Genomic DNA, 17569 nt, shown 5'->3' with positions numbered 1-17569 from the left:
TTGGCCTTTATACGAATTGATCAGGGTTTGCAGTTCTAGCGGACAATGATTTCCTTCATTATCAGTGGAATATGTAGATCTTTTGCACCCGTCTTGAGTACACTTCAAGTAAAGCACATTTAAAACCTTTAAAATAAGCCTGAGCTGGTTGTGGCTTTAAAAATATTCTGGCACAACTGGATGTGTACACCAAGATTCTCTGAATGACCCTCGCTCTGAAAGCTGACGGACTTAATTAATTAATTAATTAATTAATCTGCCTGCAGAAACTGTCCCAGGTTAGTGATGCATCTGAGCAGCTCCCGCTTTGCTTTTGGGATACCTCAGGACTTGGGGAGGGGTTCATACGCCTGCTGGGTTTTAAGCTGTGAGGTCATTTGATTAAGGGCTAATTAATGAAAACACAAACGCCCAGGGAGCAGCAGAGGAACCCCGACAAACAGACGGTGCAGAGGGGACCCCACCCTGGCTGCCCCAGTGCCCACAGCAGGGGGCTCAGCTCACGGACCTGCTGTGAAACCCACCCAGGTGGGCCACCAGCAGCTCTCCCTGACGCCGTGCAGCCTGCAGGGCTGTGGTTGCATAAGCAGGAACGGGACTCACTTTGGGATGGACGGGAAAAGCATTTGGAGATTGTGTGAAGTGCATTATGGGATGTTTTCCAGGAGACTGTTGGGATATGTGAGATTTATTATGGGATGATTAGGGGAAGGACCAAAGGTTGGAAAAGGGAAGGATCAAAGTGGGTTGGAGAGGATCAAGTGTGGGATAACAGGGGGAAAAAGGGGATAAATGGGGTCAGCTGGGTGTGAGCAGGCGGCTTTAGTCAGTACACTCGTCCCACACTTCATCACCACAGTCTGTCCTGTCTTCTTACTAAACTTCACTTCGGTTTTCCAGGGTGAGAGTGCTCTCTGGTGTGTGTGTTGGGGTCCTCAGTGCCAGCAAGTCAAGAAGGGGTCACGGGGACTCCACAGATTTGAGGTGCCAGCACCTGGAGAGATGTGTGTGAGAGGTCCCAGTGCCAGCAATGGGAGGAGGGACCACAGAGTACAGGGGCCCGCGGGTGCAGGGCCACATTCTGGTGAGACCAGAGCGCTTTCCTGATGAGCTTCTACTAGCCGTGCATGTACGTAGGCTTCACTCACTAGCAGACTTCAGTCTGTACTATCTGGCAAAGTAGAGGAGAAGAGGAGTGGGAGTCAGTGACCAGAGGCACCATAGGCGTGGGACGAGTACTGTAGGGATCGTGTGTCTGAGCCAGCTACTGAAAAGATGTGGGAAGATACGGGTGAGTCTGGGAGTTCCTGCCGGGGGGAACGTAGGTCTGGACCTGCTGTCAGTGGGAGCAGGTGCAGAAGGATCTAATGAGAGCTGCAGCTATTGGGTTACCGGATTTGGCAACTCTAACATAAGCCATGCCTGCATCTGAATCACTTTTCTGGCTGAGTTTGAGTCAAATCAATTTCAAAATTGCTATTCACCATATAGTGTGTGACCCTTCTCCTCTGAAAATTAACAACTGTGTAACTTTGCTCCCAGGAAAAAAAAAGACTACTGTTAATTTGCATACTCAGTACAGAGGTGCTACTGTCTAATCTTGACCATTATCTCAAAAGCTCCATCAAAAAACTTCCTTCCAAGCTGTCGATTCTTTACCAGCAGCTTTGTAATTAAGGACTTCAGTGAGCTGCGTTAAAGAACATTGTGTGCAGCTCTGAAATGCCATGTTTAATTTCTCATTGAATTTATTACCTCGGCATAGGATATAAAGCATTATAATGGACATACTTGCTGATTTCAAAGCTTTTTGGCTTTGATCAATGAATATGATAAATGAAAGCGTGAGTTAAAGTAGTTAAATGGCATAAGTGTACATACAGAAAGATAACATTGAGGGAGTTCTCTAGATATGTAACACAGCTCAGCCAAAAGCTGTTCTTTGCAGAAGAGCATCAAGCAAACAGATACAGAGGCGTCAGTAGTAAAATAGGGTAGTGTAGAGGAATAGAGTAGTAGTGTAAAGTAATCATAAAAGTTTCACATATAGAAAAGAACGTACAGTTCTCTGGGTACAGGATTACACAACTAAATTTTCAACGTTCACTTTGCTAGTCTGTTCCTTATGCCATAGGACATTTGCTGTATTTTCCTGGGGCAATTATGTAGCCTTCACTGTTTTAGTAAAACTGAAAAATTAATGTTTCAAATGATGAATGTGGCAAAGAAAATGATAGTTGTTGTGAAAAATGCAGTTTCAAGGGTTACTGGAGAACTCTTGCTTTCTGACCTGATCCGAGTGGGGATGCATTTACAGGACACTAAATGTGGCCTTATTAGCTTTAGTAAATAATTAGAATTGTTGACCACATTAGAATTTCTATCTAGAGAGTCTACATTACATCATTCTATATGTACTATATTTGTTTCAGTTTTGATGATTCATTATTAATTCAGGAGAATAAGAGCATGTGTCAAAAAATATGTATCCTAATACCACTTTCATATTAAAGTCCTGACAGAAGGTGCAGCAAGAAGGAGAATTTTCTGCCCATAACATTTTTTTAACTTTGCCTCCCTAATCTTTGCCTCAGTTGAGTGTTTCTTAGGTTAATAGGGAGGAGCTGCTGACTGTTCCGTGGTACTTCCAGGGAGCCTGTTCTCAAGCATCTGTGGAGGTCATACCTTCATCACTATAGGATTTTACGTAATGCTTAGTTTTAAAAACTTCTGAGGTTTTTAAAGAAGCTGTGCTTAAGTTGAAGTGTAGGGTGAAAGGAAATGGCTTCGTTGTTTCCTCCAATTTCCTAAACCACTACTGCCAGTTTAGATGTGGGCTGTAGCGTGCAATTCATTGGTTTGCCTTTATCTCCATGATCCCTCCACTTTCATCCACAGCTTGGACTTACTCTGGTTCCCTCTCCATCCACATTTTCCTAGTGAAATGGTGAGAACTACACCTCAAATTTTGGTAGGAATTTGCTGCTGAAATGGCCATCTAACCTCCAACAGGGAAGCGCTGTCAGTCCCAGAATGGCAGTAATGAAGGAAATGCTCAGAATATTCACAGTGCTCTTAACAGTTCCCATTCTCCAGTTTTTAATCCTTTACATATGTATACCCTGAAAATCAGACTGAAGTTTATTCCAAGTGCTTGTTTTTTGTTATTTTAGGAGGTCTTCTCATTTTCTATGTGAGGCTACCAACTGTTGTGTTTCACTTCGTATTTGCTGTTAAAAGTGAAGAAGCCCAACCACTTGGTGCTAGGATAGGGGGAAGTCTGTGTGATAAGAAGGAAAATACAACTAGCTAATTCTGGGAGATAAGGAGTTTCGCTTCATGATTTTATTTTCTTTCATCTGGTTTGATTTCACATCCTTAACTTGATAATCACCCTCATGACACAGAAAGCTAAGGGACTTTCAAAACCACACATATCCTGACATCTCCAATTTCACCATAAATAACAAAACAAAGCAAAAAAAATTAGAGACATAAATACATTAAAGACATAAAAGAAAGAAATACATTAGGCAAGAGGGAAATACAAAATGTACTTTTTGGCTCCTGTGGGGCATTGTGTCACAACTTGGCTATGTCAGAGCAACTAGGACAGCTTCAGATTTTTTTTCTCCATCTGTCTTCCAGGGTTGCCATTAGCTGTGTCCACATTCCCTTTTTCAACTCTTAAGTTTAGCTGGCAGGTGTTTTTCTCATAATTATTTCTATCTTTCCTATGCTACATGTATATAGTACACGTAGGGCTTACCAAATCTTGGACTATAATTCAAAATAACTACTGAAGCGTTAAAGGTTGAAAAGATGACATTGAATACTTAAGCTGAAGGATATATATCTCCATATACAGAGCAAAGCAGCTCTCACAAGTCCAAATAGAACTTCAGAAAGATTTCTGAGCCTTCATCTTGTAAACAGGGTGGCTTTTCTTCTCCAGAGAGGGCAGATGAAAAGGATTTTCTTGTTGCCTTTTTCAGATGACATGCAGAAGGATCAATTAAAGTAGAACTGAGGAGGAAATTGCTTTTTTTGACACTAAAGAACAATGTCCTTCTGCACTGGGATGAAAGCAAGGTTTGTTTGGTAATTTGGGGTGGGAAAAGGTACGAATGGAGACAGATTATTCAGCCCGTCGCCTAGACCTGGGCCTTGAGTCTGGGCTCCTCTCACTGCAGCTGCTGCACTTTGATTAATTAAATCACTTTATAGTTAATAAGATAAGCTCTCCTGTGATCCACATGAGTTGTTGAGACCATGGCTGGTCTTTCACCAGACAGATACCTGAGGTGCAAATGGACTTCTCAAAACTGATGTGTAAAGTTTCACAGAAATATTAATGCTGTCGTAACATTCAAAACCATTTTGCTATAAATATCTTTGATGAGGCTTGTGGGATGCTGTGAAACTCATGAAGTATTTTAGGACACAATTTAGATTTATTTTTTTTTGTATAATATAGAATATTTTGCTTAAAATGAGACTATTTTTCCTCTTTCTGGGATGTTTTTGCTCTACAACATCAGTTCTTTCAATCATTGTGGCTATCGCTTTTCCAGTAAGCCTGCTTGCTTATAGTATAGTTAGGATTTTCAGTCTGTGGGAGTTACTTTCATTCTGAAACATCAAGATGATTAATGTGCTAAAATCCTAACTACAATTACAGTCCTCCTACTTCTCTCACCTCCACGCCTTGTGCTGATTCTCCTTTTCTTACATAATACCTAGTGTGGGGTGGTACAGAAGAGGCCCTGGCTTGTGCCTAGCACCCAAGCCTATTTCAGGAGCCATGAAGATACTCCTTTGTGCAGGTGTACGGTTGTATTCATGCTCCAGCTTCAAAGTTCAGCAGCAGAAAAAATTCTCACCTGCACCAGGAGCACAGTAGCTGGTTTGGAAGGTGCCTGGAAGTTGCCAGAGAAAAATGATACTACGATTCTTTGTGTGTGTTTATACAGTGCACTTCTGTTAAAACTATGAAAGCTGCTGGTCCCAGCAGAGGGAGGTTCCTTGTAATCTGTCTCATGCTGATTTGAACAGCTTTAATGCAGGCATTGTGTGCTGCAAAGCAAATAGTTAAACCTGTTGAATGTTGGTTTGATGATCTCGGAGGGAACTTGTGCTGCAAAGCTTTATTTGCTATAAATACAGCTTATTATGGCAGGGTTGTATCCTGTTTGGAAATGACCTCATCTAGCTTCTGTTAGTGGTTAGCAGCTTCATACCACATGATCTATGAATAATATACGTTGCTGTCAGGAAAACATCAGAGCTGTGAGCTTCGTGCTTCTCAGAACCAGGGTATTACACTTTGCTTTGTTCTTGATTTGATATGACAGGACTCCATTTTGTAAAAGTAAAGTGTGTCCTTTTATTCAGAGGATCAGTTCCAAAGGTGCTATAGCTGTGTTAACAAGCCCTCGGCAAGCTATCTTTTCCTGGGGTCCAGTTCCCAAGCTCTGCTCATTGCCCCAGATTCAAGCAGATGGATTCACTCTCGTTTTATTACTTACATTTGCTTGTTTTTTGTGGACAGAAATTTTCGGAACGTTGTTTTTCGGATTTGATGCCCATCGCGTTTCTTACCAATTTGCTGGACTATCTTACAAGCAACAGCTCCTGAAATGTGCTGGGGACTCCGGTGGTCACTTTTTGCCATGTGCTAACGTGATGGGACGGTCTTGGCCTCCGTTAGCCATTCTGTGTCCTGTCTGTAATCCTCTGTGTGGTGATATTACTCATACACTCCACAGCAGAGTTACTCATCGTTAAACAGAAACTATGTGAGCAACAGACAACAATCACTTCAGTCCCTGCCCACAGCAAATAAATCCCAGGCAGGTATTTACCAGGAATGCTAGAAAAAAACACTGTTGCAGGAAACCTGTGCTACAAAGATCACTCTTAGAAAGGGAAATTGTTCTTTGATATGCCAATTTATTTTTATTTGATAGGCATCCCCTAATTGTGGTGTTGGGAGGCTGGCAGAATGATTCGTTGACTACAGAAACATCTTTTATTCCCTGATGTTCTCCAGCTGCCTTCACTCCAAATCCTTGGGCAGCTGGCAGCTCGCAGTAGCTTTCTCTGGAGTATCAGTACAAGAGATGGAAATGTCCTCTGTATTTAGATGGTTAAGACACCACCATTTTTAAAAATGGCAGCCTTTTCTTTCAGCAGCCTCCCTCTGGTTTGGGGTTGTGTATTTTCTTTCTTAACAGCTTTTGTTTTCAAAGAACTAAGTTTTTTTAAAATTCTGTTAGATTTTCTTTTCTATTTTAAAGAACATGTATAATGGAAAGCAGAGGAAAAACAACAATCTAAATAACATTGAAAGAAACAGATGCCAAGGTGAGAGGAGAATGACTTGGAAGGATCAGAAAATGGGGGAAAATGTAATTTGGATTTCTTGGGATGAAATCTATTCCATTGAGGGTAGCAGTGTCTAGTGGAAATAGTAAGTGGTGGAAGCACCATCTTTTGAGGCTGCTAAAACCAAACACAAGACACTTAAAAATCCAAATATTCTTCAGCTTTATCTGTTACCTGTTTGTAGCATCAGAAGAAGGAAGGCCCTTCACTGATACCTGAACAGAGAATTTTCTTGTCCTAGGAAAATGCAAAATCGATGTTTTGGCACTGTCTTCACCTGAGCCAGCTTTCCACCAAATAGATGAGGAAGCAAGGAAATATGATTGTGAGATCACATAAAATTAAATGCAGTTTCTACTAATTTATCCTATTTCAAAAATCATAGTAAGTGACGCTCTTGCTGTCAGTGAAAGGCCACCAAACTCAACTCCTTGGTCATCTTCATTTCCTTCCAGTGGCTGTCCTTCAGCCTTTCCCACTTTTTAACCAAAGTCATCCTGCAGTTTTTGAAGATTTGAGGAGGTATTCATGGGCGCTGCTGTCTTGTAGGAGGGAACTAAAAAGTATACCAGGTTGTTAGCTGCTTGTGTTGGGAAGAGACATTTGACCGAAGGTGCAGTTACGGAGGAAGGTAGGCACGAGCCAGGCAAGGCTGTCTTCCTACCTGTGGGCATCTACGTGATCATCTCTTGTAAATACAGCCATTGTTGGATGCCTAGTTATTCTAATATCAGTTATAGGTACCTGCAGGAAGAATTCAGGGACTGTATAGAAAACAATATTCACTGAACGCCGAATTGTTCACCAAACACTAGGCAGCTCTCCAGCTCAGGAATGCATGTGTAGATGTGGGTGCTGCAGGAAACAGATGAAGCCGGGGTGGATTACTTCCGAGTTTTGGTAGTCAGATGATGGACGTTATGTCAGAATCAGCATTTCTTTAATTAAAACCCGTGCTCTATGAGCTCAGACCTCTGGATTCTGGTTTAACAGTTGTTCATCTACATCTTTGGGCCTCAGCCTTTTGTGAAATGTCAGCCAAAAAGCTTAGATTACTCTCAGTGGTTTAGCTTGTTTTGGTAAAGCACTTTGTCCACAGTCAATATATCCCTTTGCTTTTATTAACAATAAAAGTAATACATTTATTGTAAGAAGAAGCCATACGGGGGAAGGACGTTCGCTCGATTGCAATAGGGGCACTCAGTTTGTTTTGGAGAATGACATAATCAATTTTTACACATCATAAAACATCCTGACTACAGTTCCTTGGCTCTCCAAACAGTTTAACATGGTAATGCTGCCACTGTGTCCAAAAATCAGCAAGTCCCAGTTTGCAGAATTAGCCAAGATGCAGAAGAGAACTGTGAAACACTGGTGTCTCAGTAGAGCAAACTGCCCCATTAGTTCTGGGAGGTGGAAAATTCTCGCTGTCTGGTTATTGCATCCGACTTAAGTCCCACGAGGAGCTGGAGGAACATTTCCCTGCTCTTCCCAAACAGACTTTTCCATGTGGTTTGCACGAGCAGTACAGAAATGAGCTGTGCTGCTACTTATATGAAAACTCTGCTTGTCACCATTGCATTTGTTAAGGGGGTAAATGGTATGCCATCTGTCTTCAACACCTCTTGGCATTCCTGGTGTATGATGATGACCATTTTAGGCTCTCTCATGCTGCAGTAATGAGTTTGAGTAGCTTTATTAATGAAAATTATTGTTCAGAGGGGCAAGCAGTTTAAACTGGATATTGAAATACTTTTTAACAGTTAGCATGGCAGGTTAGGATCTGTAATGTTAAAGAGGCATCTTTCTTTGATTGTAATTAAAAAAAATCATCATCTAAGCCATTAAACATTATCTGGTTTTGAGCTTTCTGCTACAAAGCGCAGCAAGAGACCCAGCACAGAAGTCTGCAATACATACAGATACAAAATTTGAACTGGAATGTTGGAACACAGATTTCATATTATCTGGATTTGCCGAAAATCCACAATTTTAGCTAGAGGCAGTGAGGTCTGCAGCACTCATCCTCGCTGGTAATGAGGCCTATTTATAGAAGTTTTTGCATAGAGGTCTTCGGTACTTTGACTGATTGACAGGTCGATCTATGGCTGTGGAGGAGACCAAATTCACCAGTGTTGGAAGAAGGGTTCGCCGGAGTCAAGAAGACGCTCAATATGAGTTATGCATCTTGCTCAACTTTATTAGTTTCTAACACTACTTATATAGAACCGATACACATGCATATTCGTAAAGCAGAAATATAATTGGTTAGTAGTCTCTAAACGCACGCGGTTCTCACACCCCTAATTATCATGACTGAAATAAGCATTCTATCCATGTAGCTAATTGTGTTGCTGTGCTTCAGCCTTGTAGTTTGTTACTCCCTATTTTCCCATACCGGTCCCTATCTTTCTTGGCCCTGCACCTGCTTTCCCAGCAGCTGTAGCTTGTTACAGCCACGGCCTGTTGGCACAACATAATTACTTGGTCTCAGGATTCAAGAATAGCTCAGGGCTACCTTTCTTGTTAACTTCAGCACAGCAACTTCAGTACAATTCTGATTACAGGCCTATTCTAATACCAGGCCTGGCTTGTGCAGATCTTCAGAGATTCTAAGGCCACGCTTCTGCAGCCATTCTTATACGCACCAGGGCAGTTATTTTTCACTGCTGTCTTTAGACACACAGAGGAAGTATTAGCAAGTCAGAAAAAGTGTTCAGGTAGCCTTTCCCCAGGAGCTTTTAAATGATGTGCCAGTGACACGTCCATCTTCAAACAAAGGTGCAGCTGTCCTGCCGTGGGTGGGGAACTTGGGACCAAAGATTTCCTTGTGACTTACCCCTACGACCAAACATTCATCTGCCAAGTGACAGAGAAAGAGCTGCAGCTCATAGCCTGGAGCACCTCGCTGGGACACTGCAAGTCCCACAGCAGCCAAAATATCAGATACAGCTGAAATTAGGAACAGGACCCTCTAAGTTAACACTTCTGCACCAGGTGCAAATGCACTCAATTGGTGTTGAGTAGACTGGTCCTCTGTGTATCATTTTGATAAGTTAAGGTTTGAGATTTTTCTTCTTTTAAAAGAGGGATTTAAACTGTTTATATGCTCATTCCTACAGAGAGCTTTCTGCAGTACTGAACAAACTCAGCCATGCCTTTGAGAGATATGCAAATTTGGGCAGATTTATAAAGTCATGGTCTTTACAGGTGTCCTTCCATCTTTTAAAAAGGAGCTTTATAGCAGTTATTATGTTATGTTTATAAAAAGAATCTATGGGCAATATCTTATCTGTTATTAAAATTAGGCTCCGCCCTTGGATCTATAGAGTCTCTAGATGGGTTTTCTTATTTTAAAATTAAACAGAACAAACAGATGGGTTTTTTTACTCTCCACAAATAAGCTGAAGTTATATACATTAGCAGCAGAAGAAGCTGCTTGGGTAATTTTCCCAGTGCAGACCAGCCTAGATTAAGCACATAGCATCAGTCTGGGTACCTGTAAAGCCTCACTGGCCTTTTGCTGGAGGACATTCAGTAAACTTTAGGGCTTTCTATGGGATTTGGGTAAGGATGACCTACAACCGCCACTGCGCCAAGCTCCCCTAACAGGCTCCACTTTCTGCAGACAGTAGGGGCAGATGCATCACTCATGATAGGTGCCGGGCAGATGTGTTGAAGGGGAAGCCCCTGTGAGCGCATTCAGGAGAGCGAAGCACATGTCCTTTCTGCTGACAAACAAATCATTCCTGATACCACTGGCATTTACCACCTGCCCTATTTGCAGCTGCAGCGTCTGTTTCCATCTCCCACGCACCATCCTCTCTCTTGCACGCAAGCAGGATTGCCCCAACAGCTTATTCATTGTTTTCTTCACTTTGCTGTGGCATAATGGAGCTGGCTACCAAGCCAGCCACAGTCCTCTAGCCTTTTCATATGCTAGATCTGATTTACAGGAGCCCTGGCTCTTCCCTGCTGAAATCTTGGAGGATGCGCACCGCAGCTCCTTTCAGCTTGGGTACAATTCCCTTTTCTTGAGCCATATCCCATGAATGTGCCTCTGTCTTGTGTGCCTCGCCAACAGCTTCTGCACAGCCCAACATTGGATGGATGTAGTTGTTCAATGTTTTATCGCTGATGCAATCATTTCCTCCTATGGAAAATTAAAATGAAATTGCCTAAATTAAGCAATTGTGGTAGCCTTGAAGGATAAAGCTGCCTTTCTACTTTCAGCTGGTTTTGTAGTAAGACTGCCATAATTGTGTTTTTCTCCTGTGTTTACTGGCATAGGAAAAAATGTGTGATTGGGATTTTATGCTACTTACAGCTTGGTGTTTTTCCCATGAACTATTTTCAAATGAATTGCTCTTGGATTTTTAGCACCTTCTTCCTACTTCCTCATGGGGTTGGGAACAGTCAGAATAGAGAAAATACTCCCCTGAGTGTGAAGTTTAAAACTTGATGATCTTAGAGGGCAGGCTTTTGTCAGGACTGGCACATCATCATCTCAGCAGGTCCAAGATCCAGCCCTTTGGATGGTCTGTTGTCCCTTTTGGTTAGGAGGGAGCACAGCTGTGAAGAAGGAAAACATGTGAGTCATGATCAGAGGGCTGCAGGAGCTGCAGTTCTCCCTTCCGTCAGCCAAGCCTGGCCCTCTTCTTTTCAAAATATTCAAGGTTTAATTTTGGGAGGACAAAAGCTTTCAGCTGCAATGCTTCACTAGTTTTTCAGGTGGAATACTCCATTCTTTAATTAAAGCTGCCGTCAGAGGATGTCCGCTTGGCAGTGAACACCCTGACTTACAACTGACATTTTAGCATCCTGGTTTATGGTTTGCTATTAAAAATGCTATATATCATGGAGGTTGCAATGAAGGTATGGTTGGGATTTTACCTGGCTGTTTTCTTTTCTTTGATCATCATGTGGGCTTGTAGAAATCGTGTGATCTCTCTGGACCTCCAAATATTTGCCAAACAGAGATCTATATAGATCCATAGTATCTATAGTGTGGCACTGAGAGAGTGTTTACTGCACCCCAGTATGTATAACATACCTTCCTGAAGTAATGATTATGCCCAGGGGAAACTGAAAGGGCAAATTCTGACATTTGGATTCTTAGCAGATCTGAAACCTCATTGCCTGCCATGTAGATAAATTCTACACAGTGAGTGCTGTTTTCAAGCAATAGCCAGGGTGAAACGTTGATTAAGTTAATTGTAGGTTTCTGTAGCTTTTGTTTTTGTATAAAGAACATGAAGGAGACATTTCAGGCATTACTGTAGTGTGAATCCTTCATGTTTCCCATAATTTGTATAATCCCTGTATTGCCCTTGGCATGTGTGCAAGCCTCCTATAAAGCTGCTCTCTTTAGAACTTTCATGAGCAAGTCAAAAGAAGTGTCTTGCTTGACAGGCAAGGCTTGAGAAATTACTGTTGAACATAACAATTGTTTATACATACGAGTATCTTTTAAAGCAGCATAGTAATCTTTGAAAGAATTAACATTCTTCCCTCCTTTCTTCCTAATGTGTGCACAACAGGACTTCATCTGATCAAGGCTACAAGCAGATGACCTTGTAGAAAGGACAATAAACCATTGTGGCTTTGTTTTTCCTTAAGATAATAATCCTCACAATAATCCTGAAGCTTTGTTTCATAGCAAAGATATACCACTTGAATTCCTGAAGTGTTTCAGTAGTGGTTTCTCTTCCCCAGGTTTGTCAAGCAGCCTGATTGCTCTAGGGAGCTTTTCCACATTTTGAGGCAGAAAGACTGTTTCTCCTCCAAATCACGACAAACTAGTCCTGCTGTTGCACTCTTCATTAGCTGTGTTTTTGTGTGCTTTCATGTGAAGGAGAGTGTTGGCTGCCACTCCCTTGAAAGCCTTTAGCAGTTTGGAAAGAACAAATTGCCTGAGACGTAATTTCTGTTGCGTGGCTGGTTATCCAGGGTTTGTAAGAGCAAACTAGCTCAGCCATTTCTCAGTTTTTTTCATGCTGTGGCCTCATTTGTACAACAGAGTGTCCCCAGGCTACCACATTGTCCTTGGGAAGAGTTACCATCTAGCAGCAGTAGCCATGGACAATAACCAGATACTCCTGAGCTGTGGTTAAACATTCCTGAAATATTTAGGTAAAGCAGCACAATTTTGTTAGAAGTTCTTGTGCTTAACTGGTATGAGCAAGGTGCTTACTTTGTCCAGGTCCGTTTTATTGTAAGTCCATGAAAAATCATCTTGTTCATCAATTTCTTAATAAAACAACGGAAATAAAAGACTATTGGGGAGCGTTAATTTAGGGTTTAGCAATTTATCAAGGGCATACAACGTGCTGTGATCATTATCTTAAATTTGTAATTCTTAACTTAAACGAAAGTTGCAGAAGCTCCCAACTCTTGGCCCTGGTAGGTGATGTCAGATTCTTCCCGTGTACCATCTTACATTGCTCATAGGCTTAACAGCAAAGGATGAGCTTTCATGTGTTAATGAATGCCTTATCAAAGTCTACCACAGACAAGGCTTGCCACTGTAAAACTCTTACCTTATCATGTGCTCCATATTAACATTTAACTTACCAACTTTGGTGGGATGGCTTGTGATGTGTACAATGTGGTAGTTCAACATTATGCTTCTGAATTTTAAGGAAAGCCCAAGGTTCAGACATTCAGGTTTTGTAAATGGTTTACAAATATTATTGCTAGATACACGTGGAACAGGAAAATGGATCAAAAGGGGATGGTTATTTTTTAAAGGTCATTTATGGGTAAATCCTTTGTGTTCCTCTTTGTTTTCTCTAGATTTTCTCAAGCAGACCACGTACGAGGTCCAGGCGTTCTTAGAAGCCATTCAGTTCTTCCGGCAGGAGAAAGGCCACTATGGGACGTGGGAAATGATAACTGGCAACGAAAAAGAGGTAGAAGAATAACTTCCTGATTTTTTTTTTTCCTTTGGATATGGCAGCACTGAGGATAGTGACAGTTGTAAAGCCTCTTTGTAAAAAAATGCACTTTTAAGAAGAAAATCTAGTAGGTAGAAATACCCAAGATTTCAAGATAAACCCCATTTTGAATTTTTTGCTAGAAAGGGAAAGAAAGTGTGCTGTGAACTGAAATCGTTGTGTTGTGCTGGAATGTAGGGATGGCCATGTTTCCAGAAAAAGCTCGTATGTCTACTTTAACTTTATGTCACGGGGTCAACCGGTGAATAAATACTGTGTCTAAAACAAGGCACTTGCTAACGGTCTCACTACCACATTTGCTGCTGTTTATAGTTTTGGTAAATGAGTGAGACCAAAGGCAACACACACGAAACTCAGAACCCACGGTTTGTACGCAGCAGCACTGTCAGCTGCACTGGGCTGTGCTCTGGTTTTCTGTCTTTCATGACAGCTATTTGCAGGTAAGAGATACTTTTTTCTTCTGTTGCTATTACCTTTGTTACAGAACACAACAGTTTCCTGTTGCTTGTCTTGTAATGCCTCCAGATGCCATTGGAGATCAGGCTTTACGAAGAACAGGATAGCAGCTAGACATGAATTTTGAAGAATCTTTTCATTTTGCTTTTCCCTGTTCTTTGGGAATGAAGCTTTTAGTCCTGAGTGAGTAAACTGATAGACCTACTTACTGTGCCAGACTTCTGAAACAGCGCTTGGCATAGTAACACAGTCACACTTCAAACACCAAGAATTGTGTACCTCAGTTCTTCAAAAATGAGATGCTAAGCTCAGGGTCTGGGTCTGTATTTGGACACCTGAATGAGCAGCTTTGGGGCACTGATGATAGTTGAAGGAGCTCCACTGATCCCTCTGGCATCACTCCAGATGTCTTTTAGTGCAATTGAGACCTTACTCGGGCTCTGATTTATAATTTTTTTCCAAAGTGTTGAGCGCTCAGCAGCAAATATTTACTTTAGTACCAGCTGTTGGGTGTTTTCCTTGATGAAATCTGGCTTCGCTTTGGGAAAATGGAAAAAAGCCTGACAGAGAGTTCATGATCCAGGGTTTTGTTTCAAGAAACCAGATTATTCTTTTAGGAGAAGTCTACCTCTGAAATGCTGAAAAATGTGAAAACTGGAGAAGAATCTATAAACAGTGTTTTTCGCAGTGCCATCATGTCAGGGATTGAACTTTCCTGCTAACATCTGATAATTAATTTCTTAGTATAAGGAGTTCCATCCTTCCAGTGGAGGCAGTGAGGTTTCTCTCTCCTCCCCTCTTCCCGCGAGTTATGGGGCTATTATAGTGCTAGTTTCATTTTATGTTTTTTCCTATTGCTTGCCAACTACTTACTCATAACCTGTATACCTCAAGAGAGCTATAATCAGAAGGCATCGAGGCTAGTTATGCTATTATCTTCTTAGTAATAATTCATTCTGTAAGTATAGTGTGTTCTCATGCCTGCTTTGACCAAATACAGTAATTATTTTAGGCAAATATCCAAGCTAAGTGAATGGTTTGGAACAAACAAGCTACAATTTGTTGCTGTAAAAATCTCTGCAGAATGCCAGTAAATATATTCCCTGACACTCATTTATAATGACAGACTCTCTGCAGCATTAGCTCACGCAGTTCTGCCTAGGTACTGCGACATTATTAGCAAGTACTCAGTCACTCAGCTGAAGACCTCCTAATTTTTTTTTTTTTGTGGCATAAAAGTTCTTTTACTGGTTTTGGTTTTGTTCTTTTTAATTTTTAAGGTTTCATTACTAACAAAGGATAAATTCAACTGTAGATGTATTTTTCTGTAGGTTCAGTGCTGAAATACAGGTTTAAAACAGGGACATTTTGGACACTTCTTATAAGTGACAGTACAGCCACATAGTGAGAGCACTACAACACACCAATTTTATATTTGTGTAACTCCATTGATCAGTACTACATGAATGTATAAATAGCATATTAGTAAATCAAGGATAGCTGAATTAAGAGATTAAAAAACCCCAAACCGCTACAGTGCACCTTTCTATACAGAAATATAAAACAAATCCAGCATTCCTAAAAACTATTCCAGAGAGCTCAGATTCTTCAGAGTATGTTTGATTTGTTGTCACATTTATAATTTGGTCTGTGGTGCTCTAGTTTGACTTATTTGTGAGATTTTTTTTTAAGTGACCCATTAGTTTAGGACCTGAATTAGTTTTGACAGGTATTTGAGTCAGCATAGCTGAACCCAAAGCAGTGCTGTGGCATAATCTATAAGTACTTCAGTGGCATGGAACAACAATAATAGGGTGTTGCATATTATAGCTATATTAGAAGCATATTAATAAAGTAGGGTATTGTGTGTTCTATTTCTGTAGGGTGTCTTGTGCCCAGGGGGTACTCTGTTTTACACTGTGGCATGCAGTCAGAGCCTTTTCTTTCTTACCTTTACTGTCTAAATAAATCCCTGCCATTTCCCTATCATGTTATTGGTGCATGCCTAAAACCCGTTGAGGCAGCTATAATACATGAGGTTGAATGTCAGGAAGCACTGGCAGAAATGGAAAAGCACTGGCACGATGAAAATGTGAAGTTGAGCAGTGTTTTTGCACTCTGTATTGGCTCAGCCATCAGCTGGGTGCATCAGGGCAGAGATCCTTGAACAAGGACCAAGCTGGGCTGTTGCTGAAGCAAGGAAAAGAGCTGGGTTCAAATCCACATCACTTTGCAAAAACTCTGTTCAAGCCCCACTGGAGAGAAAGGAAGACTACATACATTGTCCGTGAGACTTTACTGAAACTGTTGAGCAAGCTAGTAATCCTTTACCCAGAGTAAATGAGAAATGTACATAAACTTACGATGCATTTTGTCTGCCTTTTTGTAGGGTTACTGTGTCTCTTTGTGATTTGCAGGATATCCACTGCAATTCAAAGCTTTCAAGAGGCTGTGGACAACCTCGTATGCACTGTACAGTCAGGGCAGATAAAAAGCCTTGATGAAGGGGTTATGTGCCATTCTGTATAGCACATGCATGATAGTATTGCCTCTGTCATCATAAAGTGGCAGCAGTGCATCTGTAACTGTGGGCCAGTACAAACATACCTGGGCAAGATCTATGAGCATGTCCAGAAATAAAAGATGTCCCTCCCTCCTCTGAATCATGAGGATGAGTAATGAGTGAACCAAATACGGGACTGAGTTCTTTAGTTGAAAATCAAGACACTTTAAGTAGAGAAATTCAAGAACCCAGCATATATCCCCCGCACTGATAAGATGCCTCCATAGAAAATGTGTTCAGAGTCCTGAGATCACAAAGAAATAGAAATAGAGCAGGTGCCATGATGAACTGCTTCCCTCTACTTGCATAGTTTGCCTTGTTGGCCAATGGCAAGAAGAAAGTGCAGGAGAAAGAGAGGTCTTGCAGCTTTCTCAGGCCAGAGATACAGTGTTCATAAATAAAAAAACTGGAGGTTTTTTGAGACTTAGACTTTGAGAGCTTAGACTCTCAAAATGAGGTGTACGCTTGTAATTCTGTGTATTTATTGCCAGTTTGCTGTATCTGAGTAGGATGGGCAAGGAAGAAGTTGTAGTTCAAATCTGGACGTAGGAGGTGCAAAGCCTGACAAAATGGGTAATTCTGAAGAAAACTTCTGAAATGGGTGCCAGTGCATGAAACCAGGAATCTATCTCACACCATTTCATTCTTTCTGAATTGAAGAAGCCAGATTTTGATGCTTCCTCTGTAGAAAGTTGGGTGACACAATCAACAGAACCACAGAACCAGAGAACAGTTTTGTTAAAAGGGAATCCCTGGAGATTATCTGGCCTGGTCCCCGACTCAAAGCAGAGCCAACTTCAGGGACTTTGTGTAGCTGCGTTCTGATATCCAAGGTTGGAGACTGCATGACTTGTTCCCCTGACTGCCCGCATGGTGAAAAATATTTCTGGATACATGATTACTGTTTCCCTTGTTGTTACTTGTAATGGTCACCCTCTTCCTTTCCCTGTGCATTTCCAAGAAAATCTGGCTCTGCCCAGCATCCTCCAATATGTAGTTGTAGACAGCAATAAGGTCTTCTCTGAGCCTAATCTTCTTAAGGCTGAGCAAACTCGGTTCCCTCCACCTCTCCTCACATGTCGTGTGCTCCATCTCCTGACGATCATGTTGACCTCCGCTGGAATCACTCCAGTGTTTCAAGATCTGTGTTGTACTGGGGAGCTCCAAACTGAACAGCACTCCAGATGTGGTCTGACAAGTACTGACC

At 41.5% G+C, this 17569-nt stretch overlaps 1 protein-coding gene across 1 annotated transcript in view; it reads left to right on the top strand.

Moving 5' to 3' along the window:
- NIBAN1 (niban apoptosis regulator 1) overlaps window positions 1–17569 on the top strand; it is a 70140-nt gene that overhangs the window by 38119 nt on the left and 14452 nt on the right. The window contains exon 6 of the mRNA XM_037404259.1: window positions 13183–13298. Within this exon, the coding sequence (XP_037260156.1) occupies window positions 13183–13298 (116 nt within the window). The remainder of the gene's footprint in view (window positions 1–13182; window positions 13299–17569) is intronic.

This window comes from Falco rusticolus, chromosome 11 (genome assembly GCF_015220075.1).
Source record: "Falco rusticolus isolate bFalRus1 chromosome 11, bFalRus1.pri, whole genome shotgun sequence".
In the NCBI taxonomy this organism is placed as follows: Eukaryota; Metazoa; Chordata; class Aves; order Falconiformes; family Falconidae; genus Falco; species Falco rusticolus.
The sequence above is the reverse complement of the archived record's forward strand: the minus strand, read 5'-3'. Positions and strand labels throughout refer to the sequence as shown.